The sequence below is a fragment of the Chanodichthys erythropterus genome, chromosome 20 (assembly GCF_024489055.1).
Source record: "Chanodichthys erythropterus isolate Z2021 chromosome 20, ASM2448905v1, whole genome shotgun sequence".
Lineage (NCBI taxonomy): Eukaryota > Metazoa > Chordata > Actinopteri > Cypriniformes > Xenocyprididae > Chanodichthys > Chanodichthys erythropterus.
The window spans coordinates 18,806,021-18,818,900 of NC_090240.1; the positions used below are offsets into that span (position 1 = coordinate 18,806,021).

Here is a 12,880-nt window from a genome sequence, read left to right on the forward strand (position 1 = left end):
ATTCCGGAAAGTTGTGTAATCAATTCTAACAATTAAAGAGTATTAATAATACTATTGCAGTTTGTTATGAAACACAGCATTAATATAGTGCATTGCTCAACTAAAGAGCCATGACATCATTTGTGTTTCTGAGTAAAATACAGTAACTAATTCGATGATTAATCGGACCGTACAACTCACTCCAACCCTGTTGCTCCGACTCATACAGTTCTGAAGCTTTTAAAATGCGTCTAGAACATCAAACAAGGAAAATCACTTAACATGAACACATGTGCATGTGATGATGTTAAAGTGCACAGTTTTCCATTGACCTCAAAATATCTGTGAGTCATTCTGGAAACAGACACCACAAACAGACATACAGACTTAGTGATGTGCGAGACTGACCAGTGTTTAATGCTTAATTAAAATGTTGCATGTTATCTCTAGCACCCCCCCTCCCCCCCACCAACATGATACTCAGCCACCGATACAACCTGTGGGTAACACTTTTTAGAAAGATGCAGTGAATGAAACATCCCCCACCACACACACACCACACTGAAGGTGAATCCAAGGTCATTCAAATGTTCATCTCCTGTTTTGTCTTCTCCTGTTTGCTAGCTTCATTTAAAGTCACCATGACATCAAAAGTGACTATTCTTATTTTGTATGGAATAATGCAGTATTATAAATGATTGATCTGTGCATTTTAAATCCATGTGCCCTCATAATTTTTAATCAAAATAACTTCTTGCAGCAACATCTCTTATCTGAGGATGTGTTTACTGGCGTGAGGGCGGGACAACCTGTCACTTACATGAGATCGACCAGTAGCAAACCACAATAATTCAATGATTCACTCAATTCCCAATGGACAAACTCAAGTCCTGGCCTACATTTCTTGTTGTTTGAGAAGCTGTTACAGTCAGATATGCGTCACAATCCACCTTATTCTTCAACGTGGAAATAAGGTGTTTTCTGTGAATGTGTGAGACTTCTCATTCATTAGGCGCTATAGGGAAATAATGAGAATAATATCAAAGTACACTGTAAAAACGTTTGTGCTACGAACCAGCGTGCTTATAATTAAAGGATTAGTTCACTTTAAAATGAAAATTACCCCATGATTTACTCATCCTAAAGCCATCCTAGGTGTATATGACTTTCTTTTTACTTATGAACATAATTGGAGTTATATTAATAAGTATCCTGACGCGTCCTAACTTTATAATAGCAGTGAACAAGACCAATGAGTTTGAAGCTCAAGAAAGTGCACATCCATCCATCATAAACGTACTCCACACGGCTCTGGGGGGTTAATAAAGGCCTTCTGAAGCGAAGCGATGCGTTTGTGTAAGAAAAATATCCATATTTAACAAGTAATGAAGTGAAATATCTAGCTTCTGCAAGTTCTGCCTTTCGTATTCAACTTCCGCATTCAACGTTGCGTTAGATACGCTTTTTTCACAATTTGAATATGGAAGGCGTAGGACATAGCGTAAGCGTTTGAACTGCGAGAGGCGTTACACTTTCTTCGTAAGTTGAATACGGATGGTGGTCTGGCAGCTATAAATAAGGGGAATGACACCGGAAGCCAGACACATTAAAATTATAAATGGCCACGCCCGCTCTTACCTGAAAAATAGGGAAGAAAAGACTATATCGCAACTTCCGTTTCATGCTGACTTTTTATACTTGTTAATAATAGCAAGAAAACACTAATTAATTATGCATATTTGTGTCATTCATTGAAACTCCTTTTCCAAATCACTCTAATGGCAATTCATAACTATTTTACGTTTTTGCGAACTGGTGGTTAATTCATATGAATTAGTCTATTTTTGTACGATCTGCTTCCTGCTTACGATCTGTTAGGGGTGGATCTTGCTTACGTTTTTTTTTTCTTTTCTAAAAATCATACATTTCCTTACTAATTCATACAAAATTTCATCGGGTTGCTTTTTCTGCACACGGAAAGAACCCCTCCCACCCATGTCAACCTACACTATAGACTTGATATAACTGGGTCACTCTAAGAAAGCATCTGTATATCTGTTTTTAAGTTAAATTTAGACATGTTCTTAAAGCTTAAATGTCATGCAGATGTGAATGAAACCTATTTAGCACAAACAGTATCAGATTAGTGACTGTGGTAAATCTCTCCCTCTGCCATACCTGCTGTACAGAACGACTTTATTTATACATTACCTCACTATTCTCAACTTATGACGTATTACAATGTAAATGCCAATCAAATTAATTCAACATTCACCCAACTCCTATCCTCTCCTTTATATTTTCTGACAATTCTCCTATATGTTTTCTATACAGCCCAGACTGAGAGGCTTATTTAGATATGAACAGGGAACTAAGCAATCAGCTTAGTTCCCTGTTCATATCTCCTACATGATTCCTCCATATAGGGCCATCGATTTATTGAAAGTATTGAAACTGAAAGATCCTAAAAAAATCTGATACAGCAGAGAGGAGGAAAGAGATTGAAGGTGGTTTCCAGGAGTAGGTTTCACAGCTGCAGAGTTTTGGGTTCCAAGGAGAGATAAACCTTACAGGGGATTTTTTTCTCCACATGGGCTGCTATGGAGGTCAAAAGATCAATTAAACACATGACAATAAGTGAAAAATATATACAATTATAGATATTGTTGGAAAACCCGTTGCCAGTGATTCCCCAACTGTCACGCAACTGTATTAATCTAAATAATCTTGTCATAAACTTAGTCATAAATTTAAATATAAGATGTCATCAGTGTTTATGTTTGATTTATAAATGTATACTGCGTAATTTGTCATGTAGAACAAAAAGTCTCTTTTTTATGCTTCTTAATAATAAAATTAATAATAATAATAATAATAATAAATCACTGTTAAGTTAACCACAGACATATATATTTATTTTGTATATGTGTCTAAATATTTTCTGATACACAAAGTAAAAATATTCATACTGACATCAGATATCTCAGTGTTAATTCATGTTTGATTTATAACTATACAATTTCCATTGTAAAACAATATTATTTCACTGTAGAGTTAACATAGATTTATAATCTAGGCCAATAAATAAATGAATGTTCATCCTTTACAAAACTTACCGTGTTAACTATAATCTCCGCCTAAATTCCAGTTTTACTAAAAAACATATATTTGTTCAATCTAGGATTTCCTTCGTAGATTTTTAGAGGCTTTCAGAATCTAAATTTGTAATTATTTTTTCCGACTCAAAGTATTTTGTCACTGCGCATGCGCGTCCCTCCTGCGTCTGATGGCCGTCAATATGGCGGCTGTGGAATGAGACGCATGTCTAAACTTTGCACTGACAATTGATATTTTGCTTCGCGTACTTTGTTTACGTGAAAAAAAGCTGTCGAACAAAAAATGTCCCGCCACAGGAATGTCCGAGGTTATAACTACGACGAAGGTATATACGGGGAATATGATATTTCACCGCTTTTATATAAAGAGGCCTGTATGACTGCTAGTTAGCTGTCTTATTTATATAGACTTCAGAGCTGCAGACTGCTGTCGTGTCACTGTTTCAGATAGTAACAGCTGGACTGTGCATCTAGTGACGAGTTCTGTGCTTTTAAACTCAAATATTTGTATTTGGTAATTGAAAAGATAACTAACAGTTACTTTACATCTAACGTTAGCCTTTATGTTTCTGTCTGTTTTGGTGATCACAAATCAGCCGTCTAGTTTATATAAGACAAAAGTAACACTTGGATTCTTTTTCTTGTTAAAATTCATAAGTTTACTCTATTTCTAGCCAGTATTGGTGACTTTTGACTGTCAGTTTTGTTGATGACTGTTGTTGCATTGCTTCAGGTGGTGTAGCAGCTGACTAAGCAAAGCTTTTTTGGCTCCATCAATGCTTTTCTGTTTGTTGATGCAGTGGAATTGCTTTAACTATAACTAGCTTTTGTGGTTTGGAGTAAAACAGAATTGTCTCAATTCCCCCCCCCCCTGTTTATAGACTTTGACGATGATGACGTGTACGGGCAGTCAGTGGAGGATGACTACTGCATCTCTCCTGCCACTGGTTTGTGTTTTCATAACATTTGCATGTGATTTAAATAATTGTGTACATTTTTGAGGATACCGGTCATTTAGATAAGTCATAAATCACAATTGCAAAATGATCCTAATTTTGTAAAATATTTTTTTTATTTGAAGATTGTGTATTTAAAGGGTTCGTTCACCCAAAAATGAAAATAATGTCATTTATTAATCACCCTCATGCTGTTCCACACCAGTAAGACCTTCGTTAATCTTCGGAACACGAATTAAGATATTTTTGATGAAATCCGATGGCTCAGTGAGGCCTGCATAGACAGCAATGCCACTGAAAATCTCTAGATCCATAAAGGTACTAAAATATTTTAAAACAGTTCATGTGAGTTCAGTGGTTCTACCTTAATATTATAAAGCAACGAGAATACTTTTTGTGCGCCAAAAAAACAAATAATGACTTTTCAACAATATCTAGTGATGGCCGATTTCAAAACACTGCTTCTGAGCTTTACGATTCTTTTTTTTCAAATCAGTGATTCGAATCTCCTATCAAATGGCTAAACTGCTGAAATCACGTGACTTTGGCACTCCGAGTCACTGATTCAGTTTGTAAAGCTCTGAAGAAGTGTTTTGAAATTGCCCATCACTATATTGTTGAAAAGTCATTTGTTTATTTTTTGGTGCACAAACAATACTCTCGTTGCGTTTTAATATTAAGGTAGAACCACTGAACTCACATGAACCAATTTAAATACGTCTTTATGGATGCATTGCTGTCTATGCAGGCCTCGCTGAGCCATCGGGATTTCATCAACAATATTTTAATTTGTGTCCTGAAGATGAACAAAGGTCTTATGGGTGTAGAACGACATGAGGGTGAGTAATTAATGGCAGAATTTTCATTTTTGGGTGAACTAAGCCTTTAATTATCATTTGCATTTCATTTTTGGCCAAATGTGGTGGATTAAATTAAAAAAAGTTTTGGTTTGTACTAGGGCTGGGCAGATGAATCGCCTTCGATATTGAACGTGATATCGCGTGGCTCGTCAGTGAACTACGGCTCTGTCTATTAAATGCCGCTCCATTTGAAAGCAGGTGATGGCGATTTAGCGGTAATCAGGGAACCGGCTTTACTGACAAAATGCGTGTGACAATCACATGCGATATATCGCCCAGCCCTAGTTTGAACCCAGTAATCTATGAGTTTTACTGTCTTATAGGACCCAGTAGAATGCTGTTTATCAAAATACGACATTTGCAATGTCATTTTCCCAAAAAATACCCCATACTCGGGATAGTTAACCTAAAAATGGAAACTCTGTCATCTTATTTCGTTCCAAACCCATACGACTTTCGTTCATCTTCAAAACACAAATGAAGATATTTTCAATGAAATCTGAGAGATTTAGATCTGTCCCTCCATGGAAAATCATTTCACCCAAAGCTATGACAGTTCAAAACAAATCCATATGGATCAAGCAGTTTAATCTAAGTCTTCTAAAGAGACACGATCACTTTACATGATGAACAGATTTAATTTAGGATTTTATTCACATATAAACATTGAATTTACATAGTACTCAAATATGGTTAATAGAAGCTCAACGTAGTTGCTTGACGCACAAGAACAAACATCAGTAGTTCTTGCGGAAGCTCAAACGTGCTGCGTGACACGAGAATGAACATTTAAATACTTCAGAGTTTTGGGTGAATAGACTTGCAATGGAAGGACAGAAATCTCCCAGATTTCATTAAAAATATCTTTCTTTTTGTTCCGTAAATTAAATAAAATGTCTTAAAGCAGGAACACACCAAGCCAGTTTTTGTTGGTCGTCCGACTAAGTTTTCTCAGTGTGCTCCGCATCGTCGGCTGAAGTTGGTCCTCGTTGGCTTTTTTCCGGCAGATTTGACATGTTGAATCGGCGTCGGAGCTTGTCGGTTCGTCGGGCCATCTGATCATTCTGATTGGCTGTTCAGCTACTGCCACCTGCTGGTACGGAAAGGCATTTCATCTTGCGCAGAACTGACGTGCTAATTGGCCGCCAGCTGTCGTGTGTCAGGGCAACTTTGGACACAGACGCTGCCGTCGTGAGCCAACCCCGCAGTCTGCTTTCGTCGCCACTAATTCATCGCCGTCGGTGTGTTCCTGCCTTTATGGGTTTTGAACGACATGAGTGTGATTAATTGATGACAGAATTGGTGACAGAACTGACCTTTTAACTGTATAATATTGATTTTCTTTTTTGTCTGTTATGGAGATGATTGTGAATTCATGTTTCCATAGCCGCACAGTTTATCTATTCACGTCAAGACTCAAGGCAGGCTCGACATGTAGAGACCGTGGAGGAGGAAGTATATGAGGAGGAGGAAGAGGAGATGCCAACCTCTCCAATCATCACAAGCACACTAGACCCACTACAGCAAGGTACACATTGACTTAAAGGGATAGTTGACTGAAAAAATGAAAATTATCCCATGATCACCTTCAAGCCATCCTAGGTGTATATGACTATCATCTTTCAGACAAACATAATCGGAGATGTATTTAAAAATATCCTTCCTTGAAGCCCAAAAAATGTATCCATCCATTATACAAAAATAATAGGCCTCCAGGGGGTTAACAAAGGCCTTCTGTGTAACCCCTGTGCCAAATGAGTAACCCCTGATGCGATGTATGACACTGGATGCAGGAGTATCGTAAGCTTAGGCACCTCTCGCGATTTAAACAAATAGGGCTGTGCAACAATCTCAAGCTCCTCTTCTCTTATTTCAAAATTCTCTGACATTTCTCTTTAAAAATGATTGTTTTAGACTTCTAATTCGCGACTGGTATTTTGTTTTGCTCTATTCTCTGGGCTTCTGCGTTTGTCATTGCGTCATGCATCGGGTCAGAGGTTACTCTTCCGCTGCAAATCGATATGTACGGCTGTCTGCCGAAAGCTAGTTATTATAGTTAATTACGTTTTTAAATATGGATGTTTTTCTTTAAAAAAAAAACCCATCGCTTAGTTTCAGAAGGCCTTTATTAATCCCCTGGAGCCGTATGGATTACTTTTATGATGGTTGGATGCTTTGTTTTTTTCTTGGCTTCAAAATGTGCCCCTCCCCTTCACAAACATTATAAAGCTTGGAGGAGCAAGGATATTTTTAAATATATCTCTGATTGTGTTCGTCTGAAAGAAGATAGTCATATACACATAAGATGGCGAGTAAATCATAATTTTCATTTATGGGTGAACTATCACTTTAATGGGTTAAGAGATGGAGCTTATTGTAATGACTTGTTCACTATCTGGCTAGTAAGTTTATCTAATTTTAGCTTTAATATTTTTAATGGCGGTGCTTTAAAGGGAATGAATATAGAGATACAAATTCTCAAAGGATTTCAGAGGGCTGATAGTCTAAAAGTTAGGCCTGTTGCTACTAAGTGTTGTAGTGTTTTGTCTCTAAGAAATGCGTCTGATTTGGGTCTTGTGGACTAAATCAGGCTAACCAGTGTCCTTAAGACAGACTAATCAACTAGTTTTTCAGATAATCCAACAATTAGTGTAATTTGAGAATATTTATTGTCTGGCTATCACCAGACCAAGCTCAATTTAAAATTGAACATTGGTCTGGAGAGTCTGCTATGTATTTCCTACTGCACAAGAGGCGGGATCAACGAGCATTATTCAGGCAATTGGATAGTCCTTCAACCAATCAACGATCAACGATCCATGTGACGTACTTTGCAGAGCGATGCGAAAACTCCAGACAGGTTTAGTTTGTATTGGTTTGTAGCATTGATCAGCGGTTTGCAGAAGCAGCAATGGCATCGAGCGATTTTTGCAGGTTGTGCAAAAAAAAACATGAAAGTGAGCGGTATTTACACCCACTCAAACGATTTGTTTGCTAAACTAAAGAAGTCATTAAGCATCGTCGAGAGGTTAAAAGGAATTGGATTGACGGTCGTGCTTGCCGTCGCTTCTCTATCGTCATTGTGTTATACCCGCCAATAGCGAGCAAGGTGGATAAGCCAATCTGTGATTGGTTTCCACAAAAGTGTAACAGATGCAGCAGAAATGAATGTACGGGTTTCCAGACTGAGTTGCCGGGCGAAATCAAATCGCCGGCAGATCAGGCTGGGTTTACTCAGTCTAGAACATGTACTCTACTCTAATTGCAAAAATAACTGTGAAATATTGTTACAAATTTAAAATGACTGTTGTACTCTACTCTAGTATTCATTAGTCCAGTCTTCAATGTCACATGATCCTTCAGAAAAATCTTTCTAATATGCTGTTTTGGTGCTCAAGATATCATTATCAATGTTAAAAACAGAATTAAAAAAATATATATATTATTGACCCCAAACCTTTGAAAGGTAGTAAAGATTAAATGTAAACAGTGGTTAATTTAATCTAATCATTTGTGTCTGTCAAAAATCCAGATTCAGTTTTGTTGAATGTTAACATATTCCATTAGCAATATGTTTTGTATCAGATGTCCTCATTTTACATCAGTATGTTCGTGTTTGGGCAGGTCAGTTGTATTCCTGTTTGGATCAGATGCGAGCAGTACTGGGAGACTCAATTTCAGACTCCACACTGACTCAGGCAGCTCTTAAATACGACTGTGACCCTCACCGGGCCCTTGATTTCATTCTAACTGAGGAGAACACCAATACACACGCCCCTCCAGCCCGAACCAACACACTGCCCGAGCCTACCACCACAGCTGCACCGCAGAAAGGTACACACACCCATCCACCCAAAACCAGAACACACCAACAACAACAACAAAAGAAACCCTTCACACCATTATAGCACATTAACTACCCAGAACACATCTGTGCCTCTTCCACTTAAAAATGTGCCCTCTTATGTATTTTAAGACAAAATGAAAATGAAAACCACTCCAGCAAGACCACAGATAGTTAAAACACTCAAAGTTGGCATGAGGTCTCGGGGGAAAATGTTAAACTCCAGGGTTTTTCCAAAACTGGGGAGAACCTAAAATTTTTGTTGTGTTTCAGTCACAGAGGCTATAAATAAATGCTAATAATAATACATAATAATACATTAAAAATGATTAATAAAAGTACTACTGCTAATACTGATATATATTATTATTATTATTTGTCACATCTCTTATATACTTTAAAGATAAGCTATTTTTTATTTGACCTTTACAATTTATTTATACAATTCAAAAATGTAAGATACTAATTTTTCCCTAGGCTTCAACGGCTAACATTTTTTTATATCAACCAGACTGAGTTTTTATTTTATTTATTTATTTATTTTTACCTTAATTTTACCGTGTATAACGTATTGCCTTTTTCTTGCTCTCTCTGTGGTCTCGGCTAACCATTGATCGCCGCCTTCATCCTCTTGGTTGCACTCTCTGACTATGATTGGCCCTCGTAAGGTAAGGAGCCTTATTTTCTCCCTCACACGATAGTATTAAGACTGTATCAAGTGCACATTCATGCAAACCCCTGAAACAAGACGGTCAGTCTTACAACCTCAGTGATCTTTTAGCCACACCTGAACCAAACAAGATCATACCTACTGCTCTGAATCCTCCCCCTGGTCTGGGAAGTTTGGCAAAAAAACATTTAAAAGTGGCTTCAAGTCATAATTTGGGCAGTGGTGATACTTTAGGACAAAGTTCACTCGCCCAAGTAATAGCTCAGCATGAACAGAAGTGTACACACATTCCTCCTTTAGTTGCCTCCACTGGTGTCTCATTGGATTTCACAGTTCCTCTTACTACCAGTCCTTTTGGTTCTTTCCTTGGTCCTTCCGCACCACTTTCTGCAGTTCTATCTCAGGGTCCTAGTGTCCCACCTTCTTCCGGTTTATCTGTAGGCTCTGGGGCGACGCTCTCTTCTGGTTTCTCTTTGGGAGCCTCTGTCCCAGCTAGTCTGGGTGTGACACCCTCCTCATCTCTTCTAACCTGCTCACTCAGTAGTCTGGCTCTGCAGGATTCCCAGCGGTCTGCCCCTCTTCCTGTCTGCTTAGGAGGTTTGAGTTCTGTCCTGCAAAGCAGTGGACCGTTGGGAGTACCTGGGCAAGGAAAGGGCTCTGGAAGCCTTTCATTAGCTGAGCTGATTCAGGAGCACCAGGACAGCAGTCCCAAACTCTATGACAGTTTACCAGGACTCCAAAACACACAAAATTCATATATTGCTGGTACACAAAACAATACGCATATCCAAAAGCCTATCCAAACATCTGCTCCTCCGGGCTTTTCAGAGGCACCATCCCTGTCTGAACTCATGTCCCGACACCAAACGTCACCTGCATGCACTACATCTCGAAAGAGTGAAAATGGGTCTAATCATCAAGCATCGAACAAATCTGCAACAGCATCAACTAAGCCCCCCTCGCTAAGCTTAAATCGGTGTGTTGATCTTAGTGCGCTTATGTCCCAAACATCTCCTGACTGTCGCTCGCCAACCCTTTTGAGTTTTACCCACGTCTCCGCTACTCACAAAAAACGTGTGTTTGCTAAACCGTCAATTTTCGCGTTAGCATTGTGTGTGCGCGTGAGCGGCGAGAAGAGTCGGCGCAGCAGAGCGACGCATAATGCTTTCTTATACAGCAGACAGATGGAGAGAGTGAAAGAACGAGTGCAGTGTCTACCTCTCCATCACATCGCCCCGTTTTCTTTCGACACGCCCTCTCCGGATGACATAGTCAAAGCGAATCAGAGAAAAGCTTTTACTCGAGACTGATTTTTTTTTTTTTTTTCTTTATCAGAGCATTTTAAAAGTTTTCCAAACTTAAGTCTGAACTCTCTACATATAGAACAGTTTTAAGGCTCAGGTTCATTTTTACACAAGATTACGGTTTCGCCCATAATCTAAAAGGAGCAGGGCTATATCTAGAAGTTGCTGACTGAATGCTAAATATTAATGTTTATAGGATGAAATGCATAGATTAGCATTTATAATTTTTGGAAAATAGGAACTTTCAGATCTTAATCATAGATCAGCACTTAAATGGTTGTATATTTGAGCCATGAAATTATTACTTAAAGAAATGAGACAGCTATTTTATATCATTACCCATATGATTCTTTATACTTTTGTAATTTCTATTTATTTATATTTATTTACAGCCTACACTGGAAAGCTATAAAGGACTGTTCTTCTAAAATATCACAACCTCATAGAGTTGTCAAAAGTATCGACTTCGGTACCTATTGGTACTAAAATTTTTAAAAATGTGACTCTTTGAGTGCTGTTGAGCGGATTCGTAAACGCCTCTGATTGGCCATTGTGTTCTCGCGCTCATCGGATATGTCTGTGATTGGCTACAATGATCAACGCATGGGAGCGTTTGAAAGCACACGGAAGTGTTTAAATTCGAAAACGGGAACAGGAGTGTTTGAAAGCAGGCGTCCATCAGTGGACCGATCCGCGATAGACGCCTGCTTTCAAATGCTCCCGTGTGTATCTGTGCAAGCGCTCAGTGAAGAGCTTCATTGATGACTATTTAGAAATGTTTTACAGCGTTGCTCATTGAAGCCTATCACAGACAAATACGATGAGCTGTGAACATGCTCAACAGCGCTCAAAGCATCAGATTTTTTAAAATTTCAGTACAGATTAGGTACCGAAGTTGGTACTTTTGACAACTCTACAACCTCAGATAGTAATTAGTAGTACTTTTAAAGTCTTTGTATTTTAATTTTTTCATTTTGATTTTCATATTTTCACTTTTTAAAAATGGTTTATTAGGCTAAATGTATATTTTTGTACTTGATTATGTAGTTTTATGACATTTTGACAATTACTGATTCAATTCTAAAGTCGCTGTACATAACGAAAAGAAAATACACAGTAGGAGCAGATAGAGTGCAAAAGATAAAAGGAAAAAAACAGCAGATTCTCTTCACAGCTGTTTTGCTGCCATTTGAAATGAGGTGCAGTGCTGGTTTACCACAAACACAGAAAGAGGGAAGACATTTGGGTTTGGGGGACACCTGGAGTTTTTCCTATTATGTGTTTTGACACCAAACACTGTAAAAAGTGTGTTTTATTTATTATAATTGATGTTTAATGGACATTTTGATATTTGTTTTTTTCAATTGTGATTGTCTGCTGCATTTTTAGGTTGTTTTAAAGCACTGATGTACACCGATGTGGCCATGGGCCTGACTTTTTGTATATATTCTGAAATAAAGATTTTCCAGTTTCATTTCTGAGATTGATGTTGAGGAGTGTGTGAATATGTGGGGGCGGAGGGGAACTTGATGTGTGTGCTTGTTTTTTGCTCACCTTAAAGGGTGTGTTAGCTTGCGGTGTTTATCACTTACGTGTGACTGCGTGTGTGTGCGCGCACGTATGTACATATAAAACAGAGAGTCTTTGTGGCCACATAAAGGTGTTAACACGCCCAGAGCATATTGGAAGAGATTTTACAAAGGCTTTGCTTTCATTGTGGTAGACCATCCACCATGGGAGAGGATACACACACATGCACAGATCTGAAGATGGTCTGAAAACAAACACACACACACACACACACACACACACACACACACACACACCTGCATATGCATGTTTAGATTGGCTTTATTTCCTCATTTCACACTGACCTAGTGTCTAAAATGGTATAATCCTGATAATCACTTGAAAAGAGGGTGTTCTTTGGGATTGTTGGTGAAGCCTAAATAAACTAGAAGATTTAATTAAGAGACTAAATGTTCTGACCATTTAATCACTGCTAGTTCTTGTTGGGCTTAAATGTTCACTGAATTTCTTCATTGAAATGTACCCAAAATAACTAGTGCTGTAAGTAGTTGTTAGTACTATTGTTTATTCTTAGAGGCGGTTTACACGACACTGTTTTCAACTAAAAACGGAAAATGTATG

At 38.2% G+C, this 12,880-nt stretch overlaps 1 protein-coding gene across 2 annotated transcripts in view; it reads left to right on the forward strand.

The window, feature by feature from the left end:
* The first annotated feature begins 3,268 nt into the window (after positions 1-3,268).
* Positions 3,269-12,880, forward strand: part of hbs1l (HBS1-like translational GTPase) — a 41,459-nt gene continuing 31,847 nt past the window's right edge. The window contains exons 1-5 of one of the 2 annotated variants that reach the window (XM_067370393.1): positions 3,269-3,421; positions 3,977-4,042; positions 6,299-6,439; positions 8,536-8,745; positions 9,429-9,506. In XM_067370393.1, coding sequence (XP_067226494.1) covers positions 3,379-3,421; positions 3,977-4,042; positions 6,299-6,439; positions 8,536-8,745; positions 9,429-9,506 — 538 coding nt within the window. In that variant the 5' untranslated portion in view covers positions 3,269-3,378. The remainder of the gene's footprint in view (positions 3,422-3,976; positions 4,043-6,298; positions 6,440-8,535; positions 8,746-9,428; positions 9,507-12,880) is intronic. The other variant, XM_067370394.1, reaches the window with a different exon arrangement.